Raw genomic sequence first — 23,451 nt, forward strand, 5'->3', positions numbered from 1 at the left:
ATGTAAGTAATAATGCTACACAAATAAATAAATTTTAATCTTCGATTTTTAATTTGTAATTATATATTTTTATCACTAATGTTTATATCAGCATATTAAATACCAAGTGTAATATACTAATGTATGTATATGTGCAATTGTTAATTGTGAAAATTACTCCATTTTCAAGTCCATGTATCCAATATTAAAAAAAAGTACGAATATTAATATAATTTTATATATTTTTATATATTTATATTTTTTTAACAATTATATGTTATGCTTCCCTTTCCGAATACATATATGATACATCAACAAATGGAACACAAACATAATGCTTTCAAATTAATTTTATTTTGAAAATACTAATAATTAAAATGTATATTCTGTAATATATTATTAATGTTAAGTATTAATGCTGCACTGTTAATTTCCCTCCTGTTTTAATTATGGACTATTAAAGAAAACATAAAGAATTATTTTAATACCATTTCGTTATTTATATAAAAATAGAATAAACCCCAAAATCATGATTTGGCATATATTCGGGATATAGTACTCTATATTTTGGCGTTTGTAAAAAAGGCCATATATATGTATGTATATGTATGTATATATATATGTATGTATGTATGCATGTATAATGCGTGGCTATATTAACACAAATAATAGCTATATACATAACACAATTGTGTATTGAATTTATATTTTTTTAATATACTCAATATGTACACGAGGAATATACCAATGCACATATCCTACATGTATAAAAGGTAAACTATATTAATAAAAAATATAAGAATTGAAAAAAATATTATTGTATAAAATAATATATTATTATATATGTAATGTATATCAGTGCATGTTTATTCATTTAATTATTTAATGTTAGAATTTTATTTTTTTTGTAGAAAGGGATTGAGAAAACAGCTTATATGAAATATTTATCACTATAAAACAATTATATTAATACTAATATAAAATTATCCGTATTTATAAAATTGATTAATTTAGGAACTTATTTATTACAAATGTTAATATCCTTATTATGTAAAAAAAAAATATATACATAGTAAGATTGTTTGTACATATATGCATGTATTTGTCGCATCGATATATATATTAATTTTATATATTAATTTTATGTATTAATTTTATGTATTAATTTTATATATTATTAATTGATATATATCTAACTTTTGGGAAATATCTTTTGTAAAGAATTCGTGGATTAAGATTTATTCATATGGTCACTATAGAATTAACGTTCCGTTGTTTTATATAAATAAATGAATTTTTTTAGTATAAATATTTAATCGCTATTCAATCGTTATTTGTATACATTCACCCTTGTGAACAATAACAAAAGTAGGGTTGTATCTTATTGAAACGTTACGAAATAGGCAGGTAAATAGGGAGATAATAGATAAATAGATATATAGATATATAGATTATAGATTATAGATAAATTTATACCACTTTCTAAAATGACGAATGTGAACAAGACTCAGATAATTGACTATGATGGGCATATCATAGACAATTTAAAAGAATGGATGAGCAATAATAAATTATCAAAATTGGGATTTAATTATAATGTAATAGCAATATTAGGAAGTCAAAGTAGTGGTAAAAGTACACTATTAAATAATTTATTTAAAACATCATTTGATGTAATGAATACAAAATTGGGACATAGTCAAACTACTCAAGGGTTATGGTTAAGTTATGATAAGTTTGAAGAAGAATTAGCAGATGCATCACATGATGGATCTGATGTAGAACCCAAAAATAAAAGTAATAATAAACATGTGATAAATCCAACTCTAATTTTAGATGTAGAAGGTAATGATTCTAAAGAAAGAGGAGAAAATAGATTAACTTTTGAACATCGATCTGCTTTGTTTTCACTTGCATTAGCAGATTGTGTGATTGTTAATTTATGGTATCATTCTTTAGGTAATTTTACTGCATCTAATTATGGATTATTAAAAACAGTTATGGAAGTACATCTTGAATTATTTCACCAAAATATAAATTGTCCTAAAACAATTTTATTGTTTACTGTAAGAGATTGGTTCGAAGAATTTGCTCCTTTAGATGTAATTAGAGAAAAAATTGTAGAAGAATATGTAAATAAAATATGGGGTGAATTAAAAAAACCAGAATCTTCAAAAAATGCAAATATTAATGATTATTTTATTATTGAGGTTGTTGGATTATCTCATGGAATTATTAAAAAAGATGAATTTTTAAAAGATATAAAACGTTTAAGGCATAAATGGATATACGAATTAAGACCAATAAATTATTCTCGAAATATACCAGCTGATGGTTTTGCTCAATATTGTAACAATATATGGAATACCATAATAAAACAATCACAATTAGATATACCATCTCAACAAGAAATGCTTGCAACTTTTAGATGTCAGGAAATAAAAAATAATGTATTAAATAATATAAGTAATATGATTAAAGAAAAAATGATAGATTCTAAAAATAAATATATTGAAGATTTTAAAACTTGGGCAGAAAAAGATATTATTGAAAAATGTTTAAATGAATATTTAACAGATGCATCTAGATATCAAAAAAGTATATGTCTAAAAACTTTAGAAGAATTATTGGAAAATCTATTTATACAATTACAAACTATTGTTGATAATAATCTAAATTTTACACAAAGAATTTTATCTTCTAAATTTTCAAAAGAATTAAATAGTATGTATAGTATATGTACAGCTGATAAAAGTTATTTTTTATTTATTAATGATAAAAATGTAGATGTAACAGAACAAGATGAAAATTTATTAAATATTGAAAATACAGAAGAAAATAATAAAAAAGGAACTCAAATTAAATGTATAAATTTATGGTCCAACTTTTTATATAATGCAGATATGTTAGAATATACTACAATAACCAATTTTTTTGATCAATACAAAAAATGTAGTTTAGAAATTATAGAACCAAATATATCTAATAATGAATCTAAAGATAATCAAGAAAAAAGGAATCATGATTTTAACTATAAAAATTCATTAACAATATTAGCTACATCTATATATAAAGATACAAATCGAATTAGAAGTGTGCAATGTAATATTTTGATAGAAAAAATTAAATCTACCATTAAAGAAGAACTAAAAAATGTTGATAATATGTTAATAACAGTTAAATGCTCAAAAGATTATTGGGATTATATATTAAAAATAGTAAATAAATTAGAAGATCATATTTATACAAATTTATCAAAATGTTTTATAAATTTAAAAACAGGAATAAATACAACCTATCTAAATAATGGAGATAATATATATGCAAGATTGAATACCAATTGTGATTATGGATTATCATATTTTCAAAATGAGCAAATAATAACTGATTTCTCAGATGATGAAGATAAAAAAAATGATGATGAAATGGATACTGGAATAGATCAAAATAAAAATGATATGGAAAGTTTATTTAATAGTAAAAAATTTGAAATAATAACAAAAAAAAATAAAAAAGAAAAATATATTAGTACCATAAATAATGATTTAAAAAAAGAAATGAATAATACAAAACTTATTTCAGAATTAAAAAATTTTTATATAGAAATAATTATAGATGCATTAAAAATAAAATTAGATGAAATATCAAATAATATAGGTAATATAATTATTAGCAGATTTGAATCAGTTTTTAATTATGATGAAATTGAACAGCCAAGACAATGGAGAAATGTATCTGTAATTGAATTAAAAAATATTTTTAGAGTTTCAAAAGATTATGCTTTTTCAATTATTGATATTCTTCAAAAAAATATTAAAATAGATAAAATAGATAATTATTTACCTAACAATTTTATAAATAATGATATAATTGAAAAGGGAAAAAGTAAAGCTAAAAAAAGAATACAAGAAATTTGTAGAGATGCTCAATATATACAAGAAACTGGAGGTCAAATGAGCTTAAAAAATGTTCCATTTGCATTTTGGGTTATTTTATTAATTTTAGGATGGAATGAAATATTAATGTTTACCCGTTTATTTTTTAGATTAAATATTATTCTTCCAATGATTATTGGTTTTATAATAATTGTTATTTCATGTCTTTATACTGGAAATGCTCAAGTTCTTTCATATATAAATAAAATAATTTTCATGACAATTAAAAATTCATATAATTTTTATAAGCACTTACAAACAATTGGAAATCAAACAACCAAACCTGAGAAAGTTGAATAAATTATATTATACTACGATATAGTATTTATTCCTATTTTTTTTTTTTTTTTTTTTTAAATCCCGTATTTTTTAGCTGTTTTGTGCATATTTATTGCACACAATTATGAATGTGCCCACTTATGATTTTAAAGCCTTTAATTTTTTAACACATGATATGTATATATATGCCTACATATGCTTACATATGCTTACATATATGTATATATATTTTTTTCATTTGTTCGTCATTTTATATATTGTCTACATTTCCCTTTTTTCTCCATGTTCAAGTTTAACAGTTTTTTTATATATTTTTTATGCCTTTTTTTTGTTAAAAATTTTTGTTGTATACCATATAATGATAAAAAAAAAATAAAGGAACTTATTAAACTTGTACTTACCCATATTATTTTACTTAACCTATTTTATCCACATATATATATTTTGAACCATAGACAATTGTGTGCTAAAAAAATTAACTGGAAAGTATAACGCACTTTAAATGCGCCAATTTAAGGTAAATTTAAGGCAAATTTAAGGCAAATTTTAGGGCCAATTTTAGGGCAAATTATTGCCTTATTCTATTTTTCGCGAAATAGGGCTTCGCAATTTGTTCAAAAAATTGCATAAGGCTAGTAGCCTTGGTCAAATTCGATTTATGTTATGCTTTATTATCATTGTCTATGTTTTTTTTTTTTATGAAAAAATGCTTAAAAAATAGTTTAAAAAGTTGTTATATTTGCAAACAAAATATATTACAAAAAAAACTAAAAAAAAACTAAAAAAAATATTAGCCAAATTTGTTTAATTAAAACTCTTAAAAATTCAAGTATCACACATTTTTGTAATTTTTTTTTGATATATTATAAATAACATTTTACTAATTTTTTGAGAATGGATATGTTAAATTTTTTTTTTTTTTTTTCAATTTATTCTCTATTATATATACATTGTCCTACATCATCTTTTATAGCATTATTTATTAATATTCCAAAATCTTTATATAACTAAAAATAGTGTAAAATAAGATATATAAAAAATATAGAAATATAAATAGCTTATTAAGAAATAACGAAAAGTAGGAATAAATAAATGTGCATTATTATAATCAAATATTTATTTTGTTTTTTTTTTTTATAATTACCTTACGAGTTATATTATAAAAACTAAAAACCATAGAAGATATATATTGGTAATTATCTTGAGACATATAAGATTTTGTATATGGCAAAAGCATAACCGATATTTTCATCAATACACATATAAATATTATTAAGTATATTATTTTAAATACGGGTTTTACTATTCCATCCCATAATAGCCTACTTAGTAGGTAGCTAAACAAAGCAAACAAGTAACAGCAATATGTATGAGAGCATGTATGAAAATGTATATGGTGTATGGTGTATGGTGTATGGTACATGTGCACATTTTCAAACATATAGCTTAATACGATTTATTTAAAAATCTTGTTTAACTTACATTATATACATCCATTCTATTATAGTAAAAATAGCTGAAGACAGAAGAATAAATCCTAAGGTATTATTTTTTTCATCAAACATGGAATATAACTGTATACTTATGGGGAATAAATCAGGAGATTTTCTGAACCAATTAAAATGGAATATCGATTCTGAAATTGTATAATATAAAAAAAAAAAAAAAAAAAAAAGATTATAATTAATTTTTAATATTTATCACTATATACCTTTTTATTGTTTTATAATTTTGTAGAATTATTATATATTTTTTTAAAACATACTTATAGGTTTTGGAAGGATAGGACAAGGGGCGGTTTTTGAACCCCTAGTTTTCCTTCGGCTCAATTTAATATTATTTTGTAATCCTAATTTTATAGATTGTATTTTTTTATTAGTATTGTATAGCGAATTATGTACTTCCGTTTCAGAGCAGGAATGAATATTATAACACCCATTCCAAACTAAGTGGCAAAAAATTGAGTAGGAAAGAATAAAAAAAAATACTGATAGTTTTTGAAAACCCATTTTATGCTTTTATTTTATGCTTTTATTTTGCTTATTTTTTGCTTATTTTTTGCTTTTTTTTTGCTTATTTTTTGCTTATTTTTGCTTTTTATTTTTCTTTTTTTTGCTTTTTATTTTTCTTTTTTTTGCTTATTTTTCCTACACCTTAACTTTATTCATCCCGTTATATCATATTTTAGCTAATTACACAAAACATATTTTATTGGATATTATTTATGAAAAAAATAATTTTTTATTATTTTCAATATAAATTATATAAGTGGAAAATAAACAAAGAAAGACGTATAGTAAAAAAAGTATAGTATATATAATGGCGAATATTTGGAATAAAAAAGAAGACACAAAATATTATTTTACCTCAAAAAAAAACGAAAAAAAAATAATAAATTAAAATAATAATAAATTAAAATAATAATAAATTAAAATAATAATAAATTAAAATACGAACAAATTAAGATAATAATAAATTAAAATAAGAATATAATTTTAATAATAATTCCATTATATATAATTATATATTTTTTTTCTTAATTTTATTAAAAATATTGGGAAAAAAATATATAAAAATAATGCTAAAAAATTGAATGGTTTTATTTATGCCCTCCTTTTTTAGTTTTTGTTAAACTTTATTTATTTATTACCTTTTATTATTATTATTTTTATTTTTTTCTTTCTCATTTTCATTATTTCTTTACGATTTTGTGACATTCTTTGCTATTCCTTGCCATTTCTTTGCTCATTTTTACTTTTGTAAAACCTAACCTCTTTAAATGCCGTATAAAAGCTACTTGTTTAATTTTTTTAATGGGAAGAAAACGGCTTGATAAAAATAATAAAAATATAAAAAAACGAAGAAGAAAAAAGGTATCTGATAGCGAAGATGAAGATATTGAAATAACGAATACGAATGCCCATTTAAATAAAAACTTATCAGTATCATATAAATTTAAACAAAGGGAAAAAGTTGACATAAATTTAATTTTAGCACAAGATGAGGCTGATGCTTCAAAGTAAGATAAAAGGAAAGGGGGAATATATACATACATACATATACATACATATATATATACACCCACTTTTTGTATTATATATAAATTATGCCCCTTTTTTCCGTTGTATATTACATGTTTCCATTTCATTGAGACTTTTTAATTGTGCATAATTATTATATGATAAAATCGTGACATAATTGTGTGAGTTTTTGTTTGTTTCTTGCGACAATATCAGACGAATGCCCAAATTATTACTTCCTTTTCGCATATTACATATCGCATATATTTTATTTTATTTTTTTTATTTTATTTTTTTTTTTTTTTCATTTTTTAAAGAGTTAAAAGCTACTGTTGGACAAAAGTTGGAGGGGGGATGAGTTCCTTAACAAAAAGAAAATTTTGTGTTGTGTGTGGGTTCGAAGGAAAATATAAATGCTTAAAATGTTATGAACACAAACCTGTTTCATATATTCGGTATTATTGTTCTCTTAATTGTAAAAAAATACATGACGAATCATCGTGTTGTAAATCGAAGATGTTCGATATTTGGTAAAATTAGGAAAAAGACAAAAATTATATTAGTATGTAAAAAAGATGATAAAAATTGTTTTCATAATTTATGATATTATTTTTTCGATTTTTTTTTGTTATTTTTATATTTTTTTGAATAATTTTTTTGAATAATTTTTTTGAATATTGGCGCAATATACCAATAATAATCATTATATGTTACATGTTCAAATTACACATTTTTCACAAATGTTTAACATATTTTAAAATATTTTTGTTGTTTTATTATCATTTAACAATTGACAAAAAAATAGTTTAAAAAAATAAAATATACAAATACAAAGAAATAAATTCTATACAAATTTTTATGATTTATAAAAAAAAAAAATTAACGCATGCAATAAAGACGCATATTTTTAATTAAAAAAGTGTGCAAATAATTTATGAGAATTTTATAAAATTGTGTGAATATGCACATATATATATCATTTCTATGTGATATTCATTTTCGAAACTGCTTGGTTTTTCAATTGGCGCTAGAGTCACTTTCCTCATCATCACTAGAATTTTCATTTTCGCTTTCATTTTCATTCTCATTCATTTTTTTATTTTTGTTTTTTTTTCGCTTTTTTTTCTGACCGTTCAGGTGATTATCCTGTTTACCTTCTTCATCATCCTCATCATCTAAAAATACATTTGCCGAATCGACTCCCTTAGTATTGGCTATGTTAAAAAAACGGATACCTTTTTTATTGAACTCTAGTAATAGTTTTAAAAAATCATTTTCATCTAAATTAATACTTCTTTGTTCTTCCATTTCTAAATCTTTTAAAGTGTCGAGACAAAATGTTTTAAAACTATAATTAATTGGGACAATTTTATTAAATGTACAATAATTTTTATAATTATGTTCTAACATATTTAAGACTGCATTTCTTTTAAAAATAGCATGAAGGGTTTTTCTTTTTCTACTAAAACAAATTCTTAATAAATTATCCCATTCATCAAAATTTATCATAGAATTATTTTCTTTTGGAATAAGTTTTAAAACAATACTATCAACTTTTGGAGGTGGATTAAAACTACTTCTATCTACATTACAAACTTTTATAACTCTACAAAAGAGTTTTACATTAACAGTTAGTCTACTATAATTACTATCACCAACATTTGCTAACATCCTTTCTGCAAATTCTTTTTGAAACATTAAAACTGCACATTTAAATAAAGGTCTATGAGCTATTAATTTAAATATAAGAGGGCTTGATATTTTATATGGTATATTAGCAGTACAGACATCAAATTTTGGGAAAATTGTTTTAATCGCATCTCCTTCATATACTTCTAAATTATTATATCCTTCATATAGGCATCTTTTTTTAACCTCACTAATCATTCTTGCATCTATATCTATTGTTATTACTTTTTTTGCTAATGGAAGTAATTTGATAGTTAAATTTCCAGTACCACATCCAATTTCTAATACAATATCTGAGCTTTTTATTTTTGCTGCCATTATTATTTTATCTAATATACCTGGATTTTTTAATAGATGTTGACCATGTTTTTTATATAATATCATATTCATCCTATTTCCATTATTTACTTTGGATGTAGATATATTTCTTTGGTTTCCTTTTTTATTGATTCCATCATTTATTATATTTTTATTAGCGGTATTATGATATCCCTTATTTTGTTTAATTGCCATTATTATGTTATTTTTTGTTAAAAATTTGGAGAAATTATTAAATAATGAATATTTATATAACATATCATCTGAATGTATAGAAGTACATGTATCAATTTAACATTTGACTAAAGAGGCTGGAATAAGAAAAAGCGTTTATATTTATTCAAATCGCTATTTTGCTGTATTATGTTTAATGTTTCGTTTATAATATTTTGTTCTGCTATGTATACATATGTATATGCATTTACATATGCATTTGCATATTCGAGTTTTTTAATTTTGATATTTATTCGATTACTTTTATTTATTTTATTCGATTATTTTTATTTGTTTCATTCGATTATTTTTTGTTTGATCATTATAATATTCTGGTATCCCAATTTCATTTTTTTGAAATAGAAGTATTTTTTTTGAAAAGCAAGTATTTTTTTTGAAAAGCAAGTATTTTTTTTCTACTTTTAATGTCGCGTGTATTTTACTTATATATATATTTTTTTTTTTTTTTTATGCATATTCACAATTTAATCTGTTTTTTTTTAGTCTATATATTTTACATAAATTATTTAACCTATTTAACCCATTTAACCCATTTATATGATTATTTAACCTATTTTATTTTGTGAATTATTTAACCGATTTTATTTTGTAATTATTTAACCGATTTTGTTTTGTGAATTATTTACCGTATATATTTTTTATGACGTATGGAAATATGCATGTTTTGAGTTGGACATATTAAACTCAGTTTAACTCCAAAAATTTGTTGGAATTTTTTTTTTTTTTTTTTTTTTTTTTTTTTTTTTTCAGTTATGTTTCGTTTTTAAGGGGTATTTATTTTCACTTTAACAATAGTTATATTAAATTTTTTTTTTTTGTTTTGTTTATAAAAATAAACATATTTATTTACATTTTAAGAATTTGAAATATATATAAAAATATGTGCATAATATTTTTTTCAATCTGTGTAATATTTATATATTTTTTACATTCATTTTGATGATAAATTTTTTTCGTTGTTTTTCATTTTATTTGTATATTATTATTGTTTGCACATTTATAACATTTAGCGATTAAGGGTATAATTTTTCTCCGTTTTTCTTGGCTTTGTTAAGATACATTCACAAATTTAATATATAATAAAATTAGTGTTTTAATCATTAACCAAACATGTTATATTATTTATAATTAAAACAGATCAAATAGTATGAAAATTATATTTTATTTTCTATACTATAAATACGATAAATATACAAAAAAAAAAAAAAAAAACATAATACAACAAATATTGTAACATGTATCCAATGTGATATTATTTTTTAAATACCATTATTATCCCAACCATATAATAATTCATAATTGCTTTTTTTATTTAAAAAAATATTATCATATTTATGTAAGAAATTTACATATGTTGCATATGTACATGAATTCAAATATTTTTTTATACATTTAGAAAATATATAAATGCAATTATTTGTTCGTGTATATTTTTAATATAATTTCTTCAAAACTTAATACTGTGATAATATATACAATTTTTATTTGTTTGTATCCATTATATATACATATACATATATATACTATACATACATCATATATATACATATGCATATACATACATCATATACATACATATACATACATATAATACATACATATATATACTATACATACATACATACATGTGAGTAAACAAATTAAATAGGTTGAAATTGAAAACCATCCTGTTTTTGTTTAACAAAATTAGTGGTTGCTAACAAGTAAAATCGAATTACTCGACTAAAGTCGGTTCTATAGTGATACATATTTTGAATAAAAACGAAAAGTGTGATTTACAATTCCAGATAAAAAATAAGATAAATTTAAAAAAAAAAAAAAAAAAAAAAAAAAAAAAATCGGATAAAGGGTAAAGAAGTAGCTAGGCCACGATACAACACAAAAAATAATAGTAATAATGTCAATAAACAAACTTATGAACTTTAATTGTAAAATAGAATTTGACAACATATACCAATCTAATGTTGTAAATTATTTAATAGCAATAATTGTGTTATTAGCTATAATATTAGCAATTTTTAGCGAAGATGCTGCGCCAGGATCACCTAAATTATCCTGGATTTTGGGAGAATTTTTACCAATGCCACATTCAATTTTTGGTGGAAATTCATGTATGGAAAATAAATTATTTAAAAAAAAAAGGCATAATAAAATAAGTACTTTTATAAATTTAACATATCAATTTATTCTAAAACTAACAAAATCAATTACTGAAGGTAATCTAATAAATTTATTAAAAGAATGGAAAAAATATATAACAAAAAAATTTAATTTATATAAAAATTATGCTATATTAAACTATAAAGCTGAATCAAAAAAACATATATTTTATTTATTATTGAAACAAAAATATAATTTACCTATTAAAAAAAATGAAAAAGAATTTGAAAGTTATATAGATGCAAAAAGAGAATTAATTAAACGAGATAAATGGGCATATATGTTAAGAGTATCAGATGTTAAAAATGAATATATTCTATGTGAAAATAAAAAAGTAAGAACAATGTCATCATATTCTTATCTCGATTTTGTAAGAGATCCAGAAGTACAAAATTATGCTATCAAAATTGCATCTGAATGGTCAACTGGAAATCATGGTCCAAGAATGTTAGGTGGTAATAGTCAAATATTACGTGATTTAGAAAAAAAACTTGGGAAATTTTATGGAAGAAATGATTCGATATTATCTGTTTGTGGATTTCTAGCATGTATGTCAGGTATATTAGCTGTATCTACACCTGCCGATCTTGTTTTATATGATAGTCGCACACACACATGTGTGAAAATTGGTATACAAACATCTGGAGCAAAAGCATATACATTTAAACATAACGATTATAATGATTTAGAATTATTATTATTAAAACATAGAAATAAATATAGAAATTGTTGGATCTGTTTAGAATCAGTTTATTCAATGGATGGTGATATACCACATCTACCATCATTTAAAAAATTATGTATTAAATATAATTCAAGATTGTTTGTTGATGAGGCCCATGGGTTAGGAGTATTAGGAAAAACTGGAAGAGGGTTAGAAGAATATTATAATATGCCTGGATCAATAGATATGATTGTTGGTACATTTAGTAAATCAATAAGTTCTGTAGGTGGTTTTATTGTAGCATCAGATGAAGTTATTGAATTTTTAGATATACATTGTATTGGTAATGTTTTTTCTGCACCTTTACCAGCATATTGTGCTGGAGCTGCATTAAAGGCTCTAGAATTAATTGATTCACAACCATGGAAATTAGATAAACTTAAATTTAATTCTAAATATTTAAGAAATGGGTTAAGAACAGGTTTAAATTTATGGCCAAAAAATTATCCAGAATGTAATAAATATATTGTAGAAGGTGATGATGATACTAGTGTTATACCAGTTATATATCCAAATGATGCTGATAGATTATTAAAAATATGTGCACTTTTACGTACCAAAAAATGGCTAGTTTCTGCTGTTATATATCCTGCTTGCCCTTTAAAATTACCAAGATTTAGAGTTACAGCTACTTGTGCTTATTCTATAGAATGTATGAATGAGTTCATTACAGATTTGGTTAACATAACAGTTAGTGTACCACCATCTCCCATTGAGACATAATAGTCTTTTATACATGCTCGAACAAAAAAAAAAATATATGTTTATATATATATATACAAACATTATACACAATTATAACCGTTGTGTTTATTTTGTTTCATAATAATATATCAAGTGCATAATTATATACATGTTAATAAAATTTTATTTGTTAATTTGATTCAAGTCTTAATTTTTTTTTGTTGATTAAAATTTGTTATAACCCTTTTTCTCATTTATATATGTATATATGGTATATATATTTTTTTTTTTTTTTTTTTTTTTTTACACACACACATATTATGTATATGTAAATAGTCAATGATTTAATTATATCCGAATATGTTTGTATTTATTGTAGATAATAATTTTTATATATAATGGGTCAAATGAAGATATGCATGTATGCACATAGTTAGAACATTTGAATAACAGATGATTAAATATATTATATACGCTTTTTTTCCCCTTTTTTTCCCTTTTTTTTTCCTTTTTTTTCCTTTTTTTTTTGTTTATGTGTTTTGGTAATCCACATTAAATAGTGTGCAAATCGAAAACGCATTAAACTGTGAAAAATATAATTATAAATATGTAGAGAATGGGGTATATAAATATGTAGAAAATGGGGTATATAAATATGTAGAGAATGGGGTATATAAATATGTAGAGAATGGGGTATATAAATATGTAGAAAATGGGGTATATAAATATGTAGAGAATGGGGTATATAAATATGTAGAAAATGGGGTTTACTTTGTTGAAATTTTAGTATGCCATATTAATTAGCCTTAAAAAAAATATAGCGAATAACAGCTTAAGACAGTTTTTTAAATCCTATAACATTTAAAGGGCATTATATATAATGACCTACTTAAATTGGCACAAAAAGTTGAAAAGCACAAGCATAAAAATAGTTTAAATTGTATTCGGCAATGCTGCCACACATTTATATATATATGTATGTTTATTTTATTGCTTATTTTATTGCGTATTTTATTTTTGGTATAGTTCGTTCTTTTTTTACCCTTTTTGGTCATTTCCTTTTAAGGGGGGGTGTAGGATGTTATAATTTTAAAAAAAAATGTGTGTGCATTGTACATATGGTAAACGGTTAAATATATTATGTGTATGTATGGCAAAAGAAAAAATACATACATTAATATATTAGTAATATAATAGTGTAGTAAAAATATAATTATTTTTATGATTAACTTGAATGTGTAAATTATACTATTGGTAGTTAATATATTTAATTAGCTAGCTATTTATTGTACCCAAAAATAAAACAAGTAATCACAAATAAGATATGACGAAATGAGAGGTGAACTATATGAGGGCTTGGATTTTTTGTGTATGATACAAAATAAAATATTTGTCCTTTTTCATTTTTTTTCATTTTTTTTTTTCATTTTTTTTTTCCATTTTTTTTTTCCATTTTTTTTCATTTTTTTTCTTACAATTTTAGTAGTATTGCTATTTATAAGCAATACATTATTAATATGTGTAATCGAATAGGACAATTTTTTTGTGTGGTAATATAAAATATACATAAATAATTTGACAAAAAAATTAAAAAAATATAAAAAATAAAAAAGTTACTAATTTGTGAATAAAAAAATAAAAAAATACTAGTTTGTGGATAAAAAAATAACAATTAATGTGTAGCATAATAAATATGAATATTTTTAGATATTTATGAGAGTATTCGAAGAATAAATGCGTGGATATATTTTTTTATTTTTTTATTTTTTTATTTTTTTTTTATCAAAATAATATTGAAATACTTTTTTTAAAAAAACATGTTATGGGATATGGGTACTAAATATTTATTTAAAAATAGTTAATATGATATAATGATTGATAATAAATATTTTTTTATAATTAAAAAGAAAAATTATATAAAAAAAAAAAAGTGTAATAAAATAAAAAAAATAAATGGGAGATATATATAATGATAGTCAAAATGAAGATATTATAAATATAAAATCTCAAATTGGAATAAAAGAAAATTATAAATCAAGAAATACAAGATATGATGAATTATTTAATAAATATTATGAAAATAAAGGAAAAGACAATAAAATGAATATATATTATGATAATAAACAAAATGAAATATTAAAAAGAAAAAAATATATTTTAGAGGATGATCAAGATCCTCAATTAACATATCAACATAATGAATTTGACAATTCTAGAAAAATAAAAAATTTTGATAAAAATATATATGATGTAATAAATAAATATCGGAACACAGTAGGAAGTGGGCAAAGTAGAAATTATAGCAAACAAAAAAAAAATATAAATAATCAAAATTATCCATATTTTGATACAAACAATAATTCTAGCTATCATTTTTTAGAGGAATCAAATAAAACAAAAACTTACAATAGCATATCAAATTTAGACAATATTATTAATAAATCATTTCGAAATTTAAGCAGAACCAGCCAATCGCCAAATTATGGTCCTAAAAAATATGGTGAACGAATAGAGTCGCCAAATTATGGTCCTAAAAATTATGAACGAAAAGAGTCGCCAAATTATGGTCCTATTGACAATTTTAGTATAAGACAAACAAAAAACAAAATTGATAGTAGCAATAAAACTTATTGCAATGATACAATAATTAATAGCTTATCAAAAAGGGGTACAAAAATTATTGATAATTTAAAATACGATAAAAATGGAAAAAGTCAATATAAAGATGAAATTGGTAAATCTGATATGCATTCACATTTTTTATTATATAATAATTTTGATGAAGATAATTTAAAAAATGATTCTGATTTTTTTCAAAAATTACAAAATGATTCATTGTGTATGGATGATTATAAAATGATGTTAAAAAAAGGATACTTAACAAAAATTAATAATAATATAAAACATACTAAATTAAAAAGAAATGATGAAATATATACAAGTAGTGAACTAGATCAATCTGATATGGATAGAAAAATAAAAAATGAAAAATCATTTTATCAATTGCCTAACAATATCACAAATGAATTACAAAAAAAAAACATGCCATATTCACATTTTTATGACAAAGAAAATGAGAAAAAAACAAAAATTAAAAATAATTGTTTATATAAAAATAAATTAAAAAGTTCAATAAGTAGAAAAGATTCGTTAAACGAAAATTCTGATCATATTAAAAGGTCGTACATAACAAAAGGTTTTGACAATTTTGACCATTTTGACAATTCAAGCCATCACAGTAATAATGAATATGATGATGATAATTATAAAATTAGTAAATACGAACAAAATAGATTTAATATGAATAGAGATAAAGTGTATGCAGATAAAGGGTATACAGATAAAGTGTATACAGATCTCAATTACTCGGATGGTATCACAAAATATAAGTCAAATGCATCTTCTCTATATAATGACAAAAATACAATTTTGAACATATCAGAACTAGAAAATTATGACAAAAATAAGACACTAATAAATAGTTATTCTGGTAATCCATATTTTGTAGATAATAAATTCGAGTATACTCATCAAAATGATGAAAGAAAATTTAAGGAAAGAAAAAATAGTGGAAAAAAAAATATGATAGATGTAGGAAACTCAAATAATATAGATGCAGAAAGTATAAATTCTAATAATATCAAAAGTACACAATTACATATTAGTCGTATTTCACATGGCTCAAATGATTTTTCTACTTTATATGATTATGGGAATAATTCAAAATGTAGACACAGTAATATGATTCGTGAAAAAAGTATTGGAGGGAATAAAAGAAGCCAATGTTTAAACCCTGATAAAATGAAAAATTTATTTTTAGAAAGTAATAAAATGCCATCTAATTTGCATAAGTCAATTCATAATTCTCAATGCACCAACTTTAGTAATTATATCCTAAACGACAGTAAAGATTATCATTATAGCGATGATAAGTACGTGTATAACAGAAGTAGTAATGGCGTGAGCAATAATATGAGTAGCAATGGTTGGGGGGGAATCAATACATTGGCACCAACTAGGCAATTATCTACAAAAAATAAAATAAGGAGAAAATCAAAAAGCAGAAATAATTCAAAAATTTCGAGAAAATATACCCTTACTAAAAATAATGAAATGGAAAATAGCAAACATTATAATAGTGTTATAAATGATGAAAAACGTATTAGTATGTCTAGTAATAATATTTTATCAAAAAAAAATAAGGATATGCTAAAAAAACAAGGAAAATATTCTTTAAATAGTATAGAAAATAATTATAATTATAATGATGATCCAGAATATATCGAAAATATTAATGAAAATAAAGATTATAATGAACTTTTTAATGGTGTTAATATTTTTTCAAAAGATAAAAAAAAAAAAAATATAAAAAAAAATTTAAATTGCAATTTATCGACAAAATTAAAGAAAGATATTTTATTAGACACTCTTTTAAAACATGGTGATGAAGATCATGATGAAATGTCTTATTCTGAAAAAGAATTTCATAAAAAAAATATAAATAAAAGAAATGCTAAATTGAAAAAAAAATATAATATACAAAATGATAGAGATATATATAATGACTATATGGTTAAACAAAATACAAACAGCCCATATACACATCAATTTAGTACATTTAGCAATTTAAAAAATAGATTATTTACACGATCTATGCACATTGATGATTTAAACGGTGATAAATATGATGCAAATTATGATGTGGGCTATGATGATAAATATGATGCAAATTATGGAGAACAGTGTGATGATTCAAATTTTGAAACAAATTGCTATTTTGATTATACTCAAAGATGTAATAGCAAAAATACAAATAATTGTAATGAAAGTTTATATGATAAAAATAATAAGGATGATAATAAAAAATCAACATTAAGCTCATTATATTATCAAGATATTTTTGTTTTATTTTTAATTTATATTTTAAAATTTATATATTATTTTATTTATTATATTTTTCATTTTTTCAATCAATTTACAATATATATATTTAATAAAATAAATAAAATATCATTAAAATGTTTGATAATTTCTGTTATTGTTTCATTACCACTTTTATTGTTTGTCTTTTCATCACTATTATTATCTTATAGAAGTTTAAATATTGATTATTATGATCGAGATATTTGAATAGCCAAATAAGAGGAATATAAAATGAAAGCAAAATATGGACACTAAGAAAAGACAATTTAACACTTCCCACAATTTAACACTTCCCACAATTTAACACTTCCCACAATTTAACACTTCCCACAATTTGTTATTTCATCATTTTCTATTACAATTTTTTTTAATTATATATCATCTATATAATATTTGTGTCATTCTTTTGAATGCAAAATAAAAAGTTAGCCAAGTTTTTTCCTAATTTTCACATTTTCGCAAATGTGCTATATATACACACAATCGTACATAATATATTTTTGTGTGTGCTTATACTTGCAAACTTATATAATATATATATAAGTTTCCTAATTTTTTTTTATAATATTTATTTACAAATTATTTTAAATATTTGTTAAAAATATGTATATCGTCTTTTTATTTTTTTTTTAATTTATGTTCTACACGATTTACATATATATATATATGTGTATTTTTTATTTTGTTTAAATAACATAACTTAAACTTTTAAAAAATTATCATTTCTTATATTTTTAACTTGTTTGGTTTTTTTTTTTTTTTTTTTTTTTTTTTTCAAATTAGCTAGATAGCTGTTATGCAGCAAAGGCATAATATATTTCACGCGCTAATCCGGAGAAATACGGAATATGTTTATTTGTTTATTATTTGTTTATTTATTTGTTTATTTATTTGTTTATTTATTTGTGTATTTGCTTATTTGTTTGTTTGTTAATTTTTTTACTTTCCCCCTTAATTAAAATAACACAAATAGCATAACAGTGTAATGACATATGTGGCAATTGTACATTTTTGGTAAGTTGACAAGTTAAATTTTTTTTTTTTTTTTTTTTTTTTTAATAATTAAAGAAAGCGATTTGGTGAATTATTTTATAAATGAAGAATTCATCGAATTGTATGAAGAAACTTATCAGAATGAGCAAAAGGAAAACAAGCTTACTTAAATTTGGAGGGGAGTTTGGAGAAAATTTACAAAAAAATCAAAGAAAATAGGGGCGAATTAAAGAAAAAATACTGAAAAGGTACAGAAAAAATTATGCCCCATGCTAGCCGCACATCCACATTTATATAATATAATATGCAAACAAATTTTCAAAAAAAAAAATACATAAAAATTATATAATCGTTGACAATGCTGAGAAATACGACAAAGGCAAACTTCCTTGTGTGTGACGAAAATTGTAGGATGGAAAAAAAAAATATTTACAATAAAAGAATAGAGAAAGAAATAAAAAATTTAAAGGAGTCGAAATTCGCAAATAGCGACAATATATATGTAACAATTACAGAAAAGGATGAAAATGGAGATGAAAATGGGAATGGGAATGGAGATGAAAATGGGAATGGGAATGGAGATGAAAATGGGAATGGGAATGTAAATGGAAGTGGCTCTGATTATATACAACAAAATAAATACTTACAATTGGTAGAAGCTTTTGACGAAAATTATTTTATCGATAAAACATTTTTTATAACAAATTTTATAGAAAATATAAAACTATTAAAAAAGAGTAACATCGAATTATATAATAAAAATAATGAGACAGAGTTAAATGGAAATAATAACAATTATTTTAATTGTGAAGAGATATACAAATTTAATGCTTATAAAAATAGCATTTGTTCATTTTATGGATTATACGAATCACTTAATTTTGAAACTATTTTTAATTCATATTCATTATTTTTAGATGAAATATGTTATTTTTTAAAAATCTTTGATATTTTTAAGTCCGAATTCATAAAAGAGCATGACAAATTCAATGATTCGAATAGAACTAATAATAAAAATGGAAAAGATAATTATGATAAATATAATATTGGTAGACAGGAAGAAAAATCAAAATTAAATTTTTATGCAAATATTTTTTTTGAAATTATATACAAAGATATAACTACACATTTGCAACAAATTCAAAGAGAATTATTAAATAAAATATTTGAAAATAATAAATATATAATGGAAAATTTTTATAACAATTTTTATAATTTTTTTATAAAATATTATAATATAAAAGAAAGTATTGTATATGATTTTTGCATTTTTAATGATTACCCATTTAGTGAAATATGTGTAAATTTAAATAATATACCTTTTTGTTTTTTTAAAAAAAAAAATGTAATAAAATTAACAGGAGATAAATATAATAAAAAAAATATTCTTAGTACATTAATAAATTCAAAAGATTGGATACCTAAAATAACTATATTAGACATATTTGAAAAATCTCAAAACTTTACTCATAAATTATTTTTTTATTATCAATATAAAATATTTATATTTTATTATTATTTAAATAAACATAAAATATTTTCCAAATTTTTTGAGAATAATTATATAATTGATATTGAAACTTCACATTTAATATATTCATATATAAAAAAGGTGAATAAAAATTTAATTACCTATGATAAAAAACCTAAAAAAAATTATTCAAATATGCTTTATAAAATTAATAATTGTGAATGTATAAATGAAAATATTTTTTTTTATAAATTTTTTTATAATTATAAAAAATTAAAACTAGACAAAGACAACATCATAATAGACGTATTAAATTGTGAAACACATGGTGTAAAAATAAAAAAAAAAAAGAGAAAAAATATATATCAATATTATATATATTTATTTTTTATTTTATTTATTTTTTTAATTCCACAATTTATTAAAAATATATATATATTATTTCACACACATGAAATTGATAACTATTTGAATGACCCACAAATTGGATATATAAATTTTGATTATCAATTGGAAAAAAATCATTTTAATAATTATCCATTTTTTTACATATACATAAATAGTCTTAAAAAAATAAGTCACTATAATATAAAAGATGAACAAAAAATAGTCGAGAATAAAAATTTTGAAGTAACAAATAATTTACAAGAAAATAACATTAAAATAGAACAAACTGAAACAATTGGTAATAATGATAATGATGATGATGATGATGATGATGCAAAAATAAAAAAATTAAAAAATAATATTTGGAAGGAAAAAAAAATAGATATAAATACTATATCTTTGAAATATGTACTATTTTTAATGCTAATTATAATTTCAGAATTTTGTGTATTCTCATTAGGAGTGATATATAATTTACATTTGCTTCGAAAAAAAATTGAACATAATAATTTTGTGACAAATATATGTTCATCTATTTTAATATTATATAATCCAATTTTATTATGTAGTAAAATAAATTATATAAATAGCATATCAATGGGTTTACTATTTTGGTGTATAAATTTTATAATTTTAAAAAAAATATTTCTAGCTATTTTGATATATTTTATATCAATATATATTAATATACAGAATATAATTTTTTTTTTCCCATTTATGTTTATATATGTATACATAAATAGCAGATATATAATAAAAAAGGGTAATCAAATAAAAAGTCAAATAATAAATATATATAAAGCTTTGAAATATGCTATTATATATATTTGTTTATTTATTCTATTAACTTATTTTTTTTTATATTTATTATCCGAGAAAAAAGTTACAGGATTAGCACATTTGAATAAGTGCTTCAATTATTTTAATAATACATATTTTGAAAAAATTGAAAATATATTTATAAGTTTAACAAAATTAAGTGGATTGTCTATAACATCAGAATTTCACAAAAACAATAGTATATATAAAAATAATACAAGACAATATGATAATAATTGTGATAAATATTTTATATATATAATTAAATTTATTCCAATAATATTAACCTTATTTTTTAATTATATTTTTGCTATAAACACATTAATCAAATTTTATATATCTCTTATTATTTCATGTATAACATTTTTCCTCATTAATATGAATTATGAAGATAAATATTATTTATTAAAATTTATGTTAACATTATTATTATTGTATATAAATGTACTTAATAATACAAGCATATTATTAAATATTCTTTTTACTTCATATATAATATTAACAAATGGAAATTTGGATGGGTATATATTTTTATTAGCTATAACATATTTTATTTTCCACACTTATTTAATGTATCCATCAAACAATTTTAATCGAAATATAAATTATCAAATAAAAATAGGAACAGAATTAATAAAACAAGTATTTATTTATATTAAAATTAATTTAATATATTTTTATAAAACATGTTTAAAACGTTTTTTTCTATCTCTTTTTATTTTTATCCCCGGAACATCTTCTTCAATTATTTCTCCAGAAATTGAAAGAAATGTCAATAATATGAATCAAAAAATAGAAATACAAAAAAAAATTATTATATGTCTATATTCCCACTTGTCTTGGAATTATTTATCTATTCCATTGTCTTTTTTTTTCTTTTTCCTTTTTTTCCTTATTGGGTTATTAAAGGTAATAAATAAAACCAGAATAAACGCTACATTTAGTTGGCCAATATATGTACTATTAAATTTGGCATGCTCATTTCTACGATGTGTTTCGCAATCATTTTTGTACTTTTTTCACTTTTTTCATTTTTTTCACCTTTTTCACCTTTTTCAGTTATGTTACCCAAAGATTTGCATAAAAAGTGCAGAACTTGTTCTCGAATTTTGTACCCACATTTCATTGTTGATAATATTAATGGTAATGTCAAAAAATAAAGAAAACCGTTTAAAAGTGTGCACATGAATATTTCAATATATATATGTACATAACTACATGCATATTATTTTTTGAAATATCCGCTTAGTCTATATTTAATGCGTTTGAAAAATTCATAGACATAATAAATATACTAAATGAGCACAATAAATTATAATGTGTTATGAAACAACAAAATAAATATGTGTGTATATGCATTTTTTTTAATATAGGTACTTTACAAAAAACGAGATGCTTTTAAAAAATATGATTTTTTGAGTATTCCTGATTCTCCTGATAAAAGAGCATTTCCAGTGAACAGATCGAAGAAGTTGTGACACAAAAAAAAGGAAGAGTTACTGAAATTTGAAAGTATGATTGGAATAATTTTTAATATGACATGGTCATACGAAATTCATACGCACACAAAAATGTAGAAATATAATAATTTGTTTAGCTTTTTTTATTATTTTTTTAATTAAAAAATATTTTAGTAAAAAATGTAAAATTTGTTCATATAAAAATGTACGAAATGTATTGTATGTATAAATTTGATCAAAATAATATATGATTATATTATTAACAGTCAGGTAAAAATGAATACATATATATATGAATAAGCTTTCACATTTATCTTTTTATGTATGAACAAAAGAGATAAATAAAATATAGTTATACAAATATGATGAATTTGCA

The 23,451-nt window shown here is 21.4% G+C and overlaps 7 protein-coding genes across 7 annotated transcripts; 5 read left to right on the top strand and 2 right to left on the bottom strand.

The window, feature by feature from the left end:
* Window positions 1–1,466: 1,466 nt before the first annotated feature.
* On the top strand, window positions 1,467–4,214 carry PY17X_1029000 (protein SEY1, putative; the record flags this gene model as incomplete). The annotated part of the gene is made up of 1 exon (XM_722641.2): window positions 1,467–4,214. One exon carries the CDS (start codon window positions 1,467–1,469, stop codon window positions 4,212–4,214), a length of 2,748 nt encoding a protein of 915 aa, XP_727734.2.
* A 908-nt stretch (window positions 4,215–5,122) lies between these two features.
* PY17X_1029100 (conserved Plasmodium protein, unknown function) lies at window positions 5,123–6,202 on the bottom strand (the record flags this gene model as incomplete). Its single annotated transcript, XM_722642.1, has 4 exons — window positions 5,123–5,200; window positions 5,338–5,530; window positions 5,676–5,829; window positions 5,959–6,202. 4 exons carry the CDS (start codon window positions 6,200–6,202, stop codon window positions 5,123–5,125), a joined length of 669 nt encoding a protein of 222 aa, XP_727735.1.
* An 804-nt stretch (window positions 6,203–7,006) lies between these two features.
* PY17X_1029200 (zinc finger protein, putative) lies at window positions 7,007–7,747 on the top strand (the record flags this gene model as incomplete). Its single annotated transcript, XM_722643.1, has 2 exons — window positions 7,007–7,212; window positions 7,531–7,747. The coding sequence occupies 2 exons, from the start codon at window positions 7,007–7,009 to the stop codon at window positions 7,745–7,747; spliced, it is 423 nt and encodes a 140-aa protein (XP_727736.1).
* A 483-nt stretch (window positions 7,748–8,230) lies between these two features.
* PY17X_1029300 (ribosomal RNA small subunit methyltransferase A1, putative) lies at window positions 8,231–9,478 on the bottom strand (the record flags this gene model as incomplete). Its single annotated transcript, XM_722644.2, has 1 exon — window positions 8,231–9,478. One exon carries the CDS (start codon window positions 9,476–9,478, stop codon window positions 8,231–8,233), a length of 1,248 nt encoding a protein of 415 aa, XP_727737.2.
* Window positions 9,479–11,351: 1,873 nt separating this feature from the next.
* PY17X_1029400 (uncharacterized protein) lies at window positions 11,352–13,061 on the top strand (the record flags this gene model as incomplete). The annotated part of the gene is made up of 1 exon (XM_718769.1): window positions 11,352–13,061. The coding sequence occupies one exon, from the start codon at window positions 11,352–11,354 to the stop codon at window positions 13,059–13,061; it is 1,710 nt and encodes a 569-aa protein (XP_723862.1).
* A 1,914-nt stretch (window positions 13,062–14,975) lies between these two features.
* Window positions 14,976–18,152, top strand: PY17X_1029500 (conserved Plasmodium protein, unknown function; the record flags this gene model as incomplete). The annotated part of the gene is made up of 1 exon (XM_718770.1): window positions 14,976–18,152. One exon carries the CDS (start codon window positions 14,976–14,978, stop codon window positions 18,150–18,152), a length of 3,177 nt encoding a protein of 1,058 aa, XP_723863.1.
* A 1,144-nt stretch (window positions 18,153–19,296) lies between these two features.
* On the top strand, window positions 19,297–23,093 carry PY17X_1029600 (conserved Plasmodium protein, unknown function; the record flags this gene model as incomplete). The annotated part of the gene is made up of 3 exons (XM_022956301.1): window positions 19,297–22,524; window positions 22,675–22,758; window positions 22,989–23,093. The coding sequence occupies 3 exons, from the start codon at window positions 19,297–19,299 to the stop codon at window positions 23,091–23,093; spliced, it is 3,417 nt and encodes a 1,138-aa protein (XP_022813360.1).
* Between the last annotated feature and the right edge of the window lie 358 nt (window positions 23,094–23,451).

The sequence above is a fragment of the Plasmodium yoelii genome, assembly GCF_900002385.2.
Source record: "Plasmodium yoelii strain 17X genome assembly, chromosome: 10".
In the NCBI taxonomy this organism is placed as follows: Eukaryota; Apicomplexa; class Aconoidasida; order Haemosporida; family Plasmodiidae; genus Plasmodium; species Plasmodium yoelii.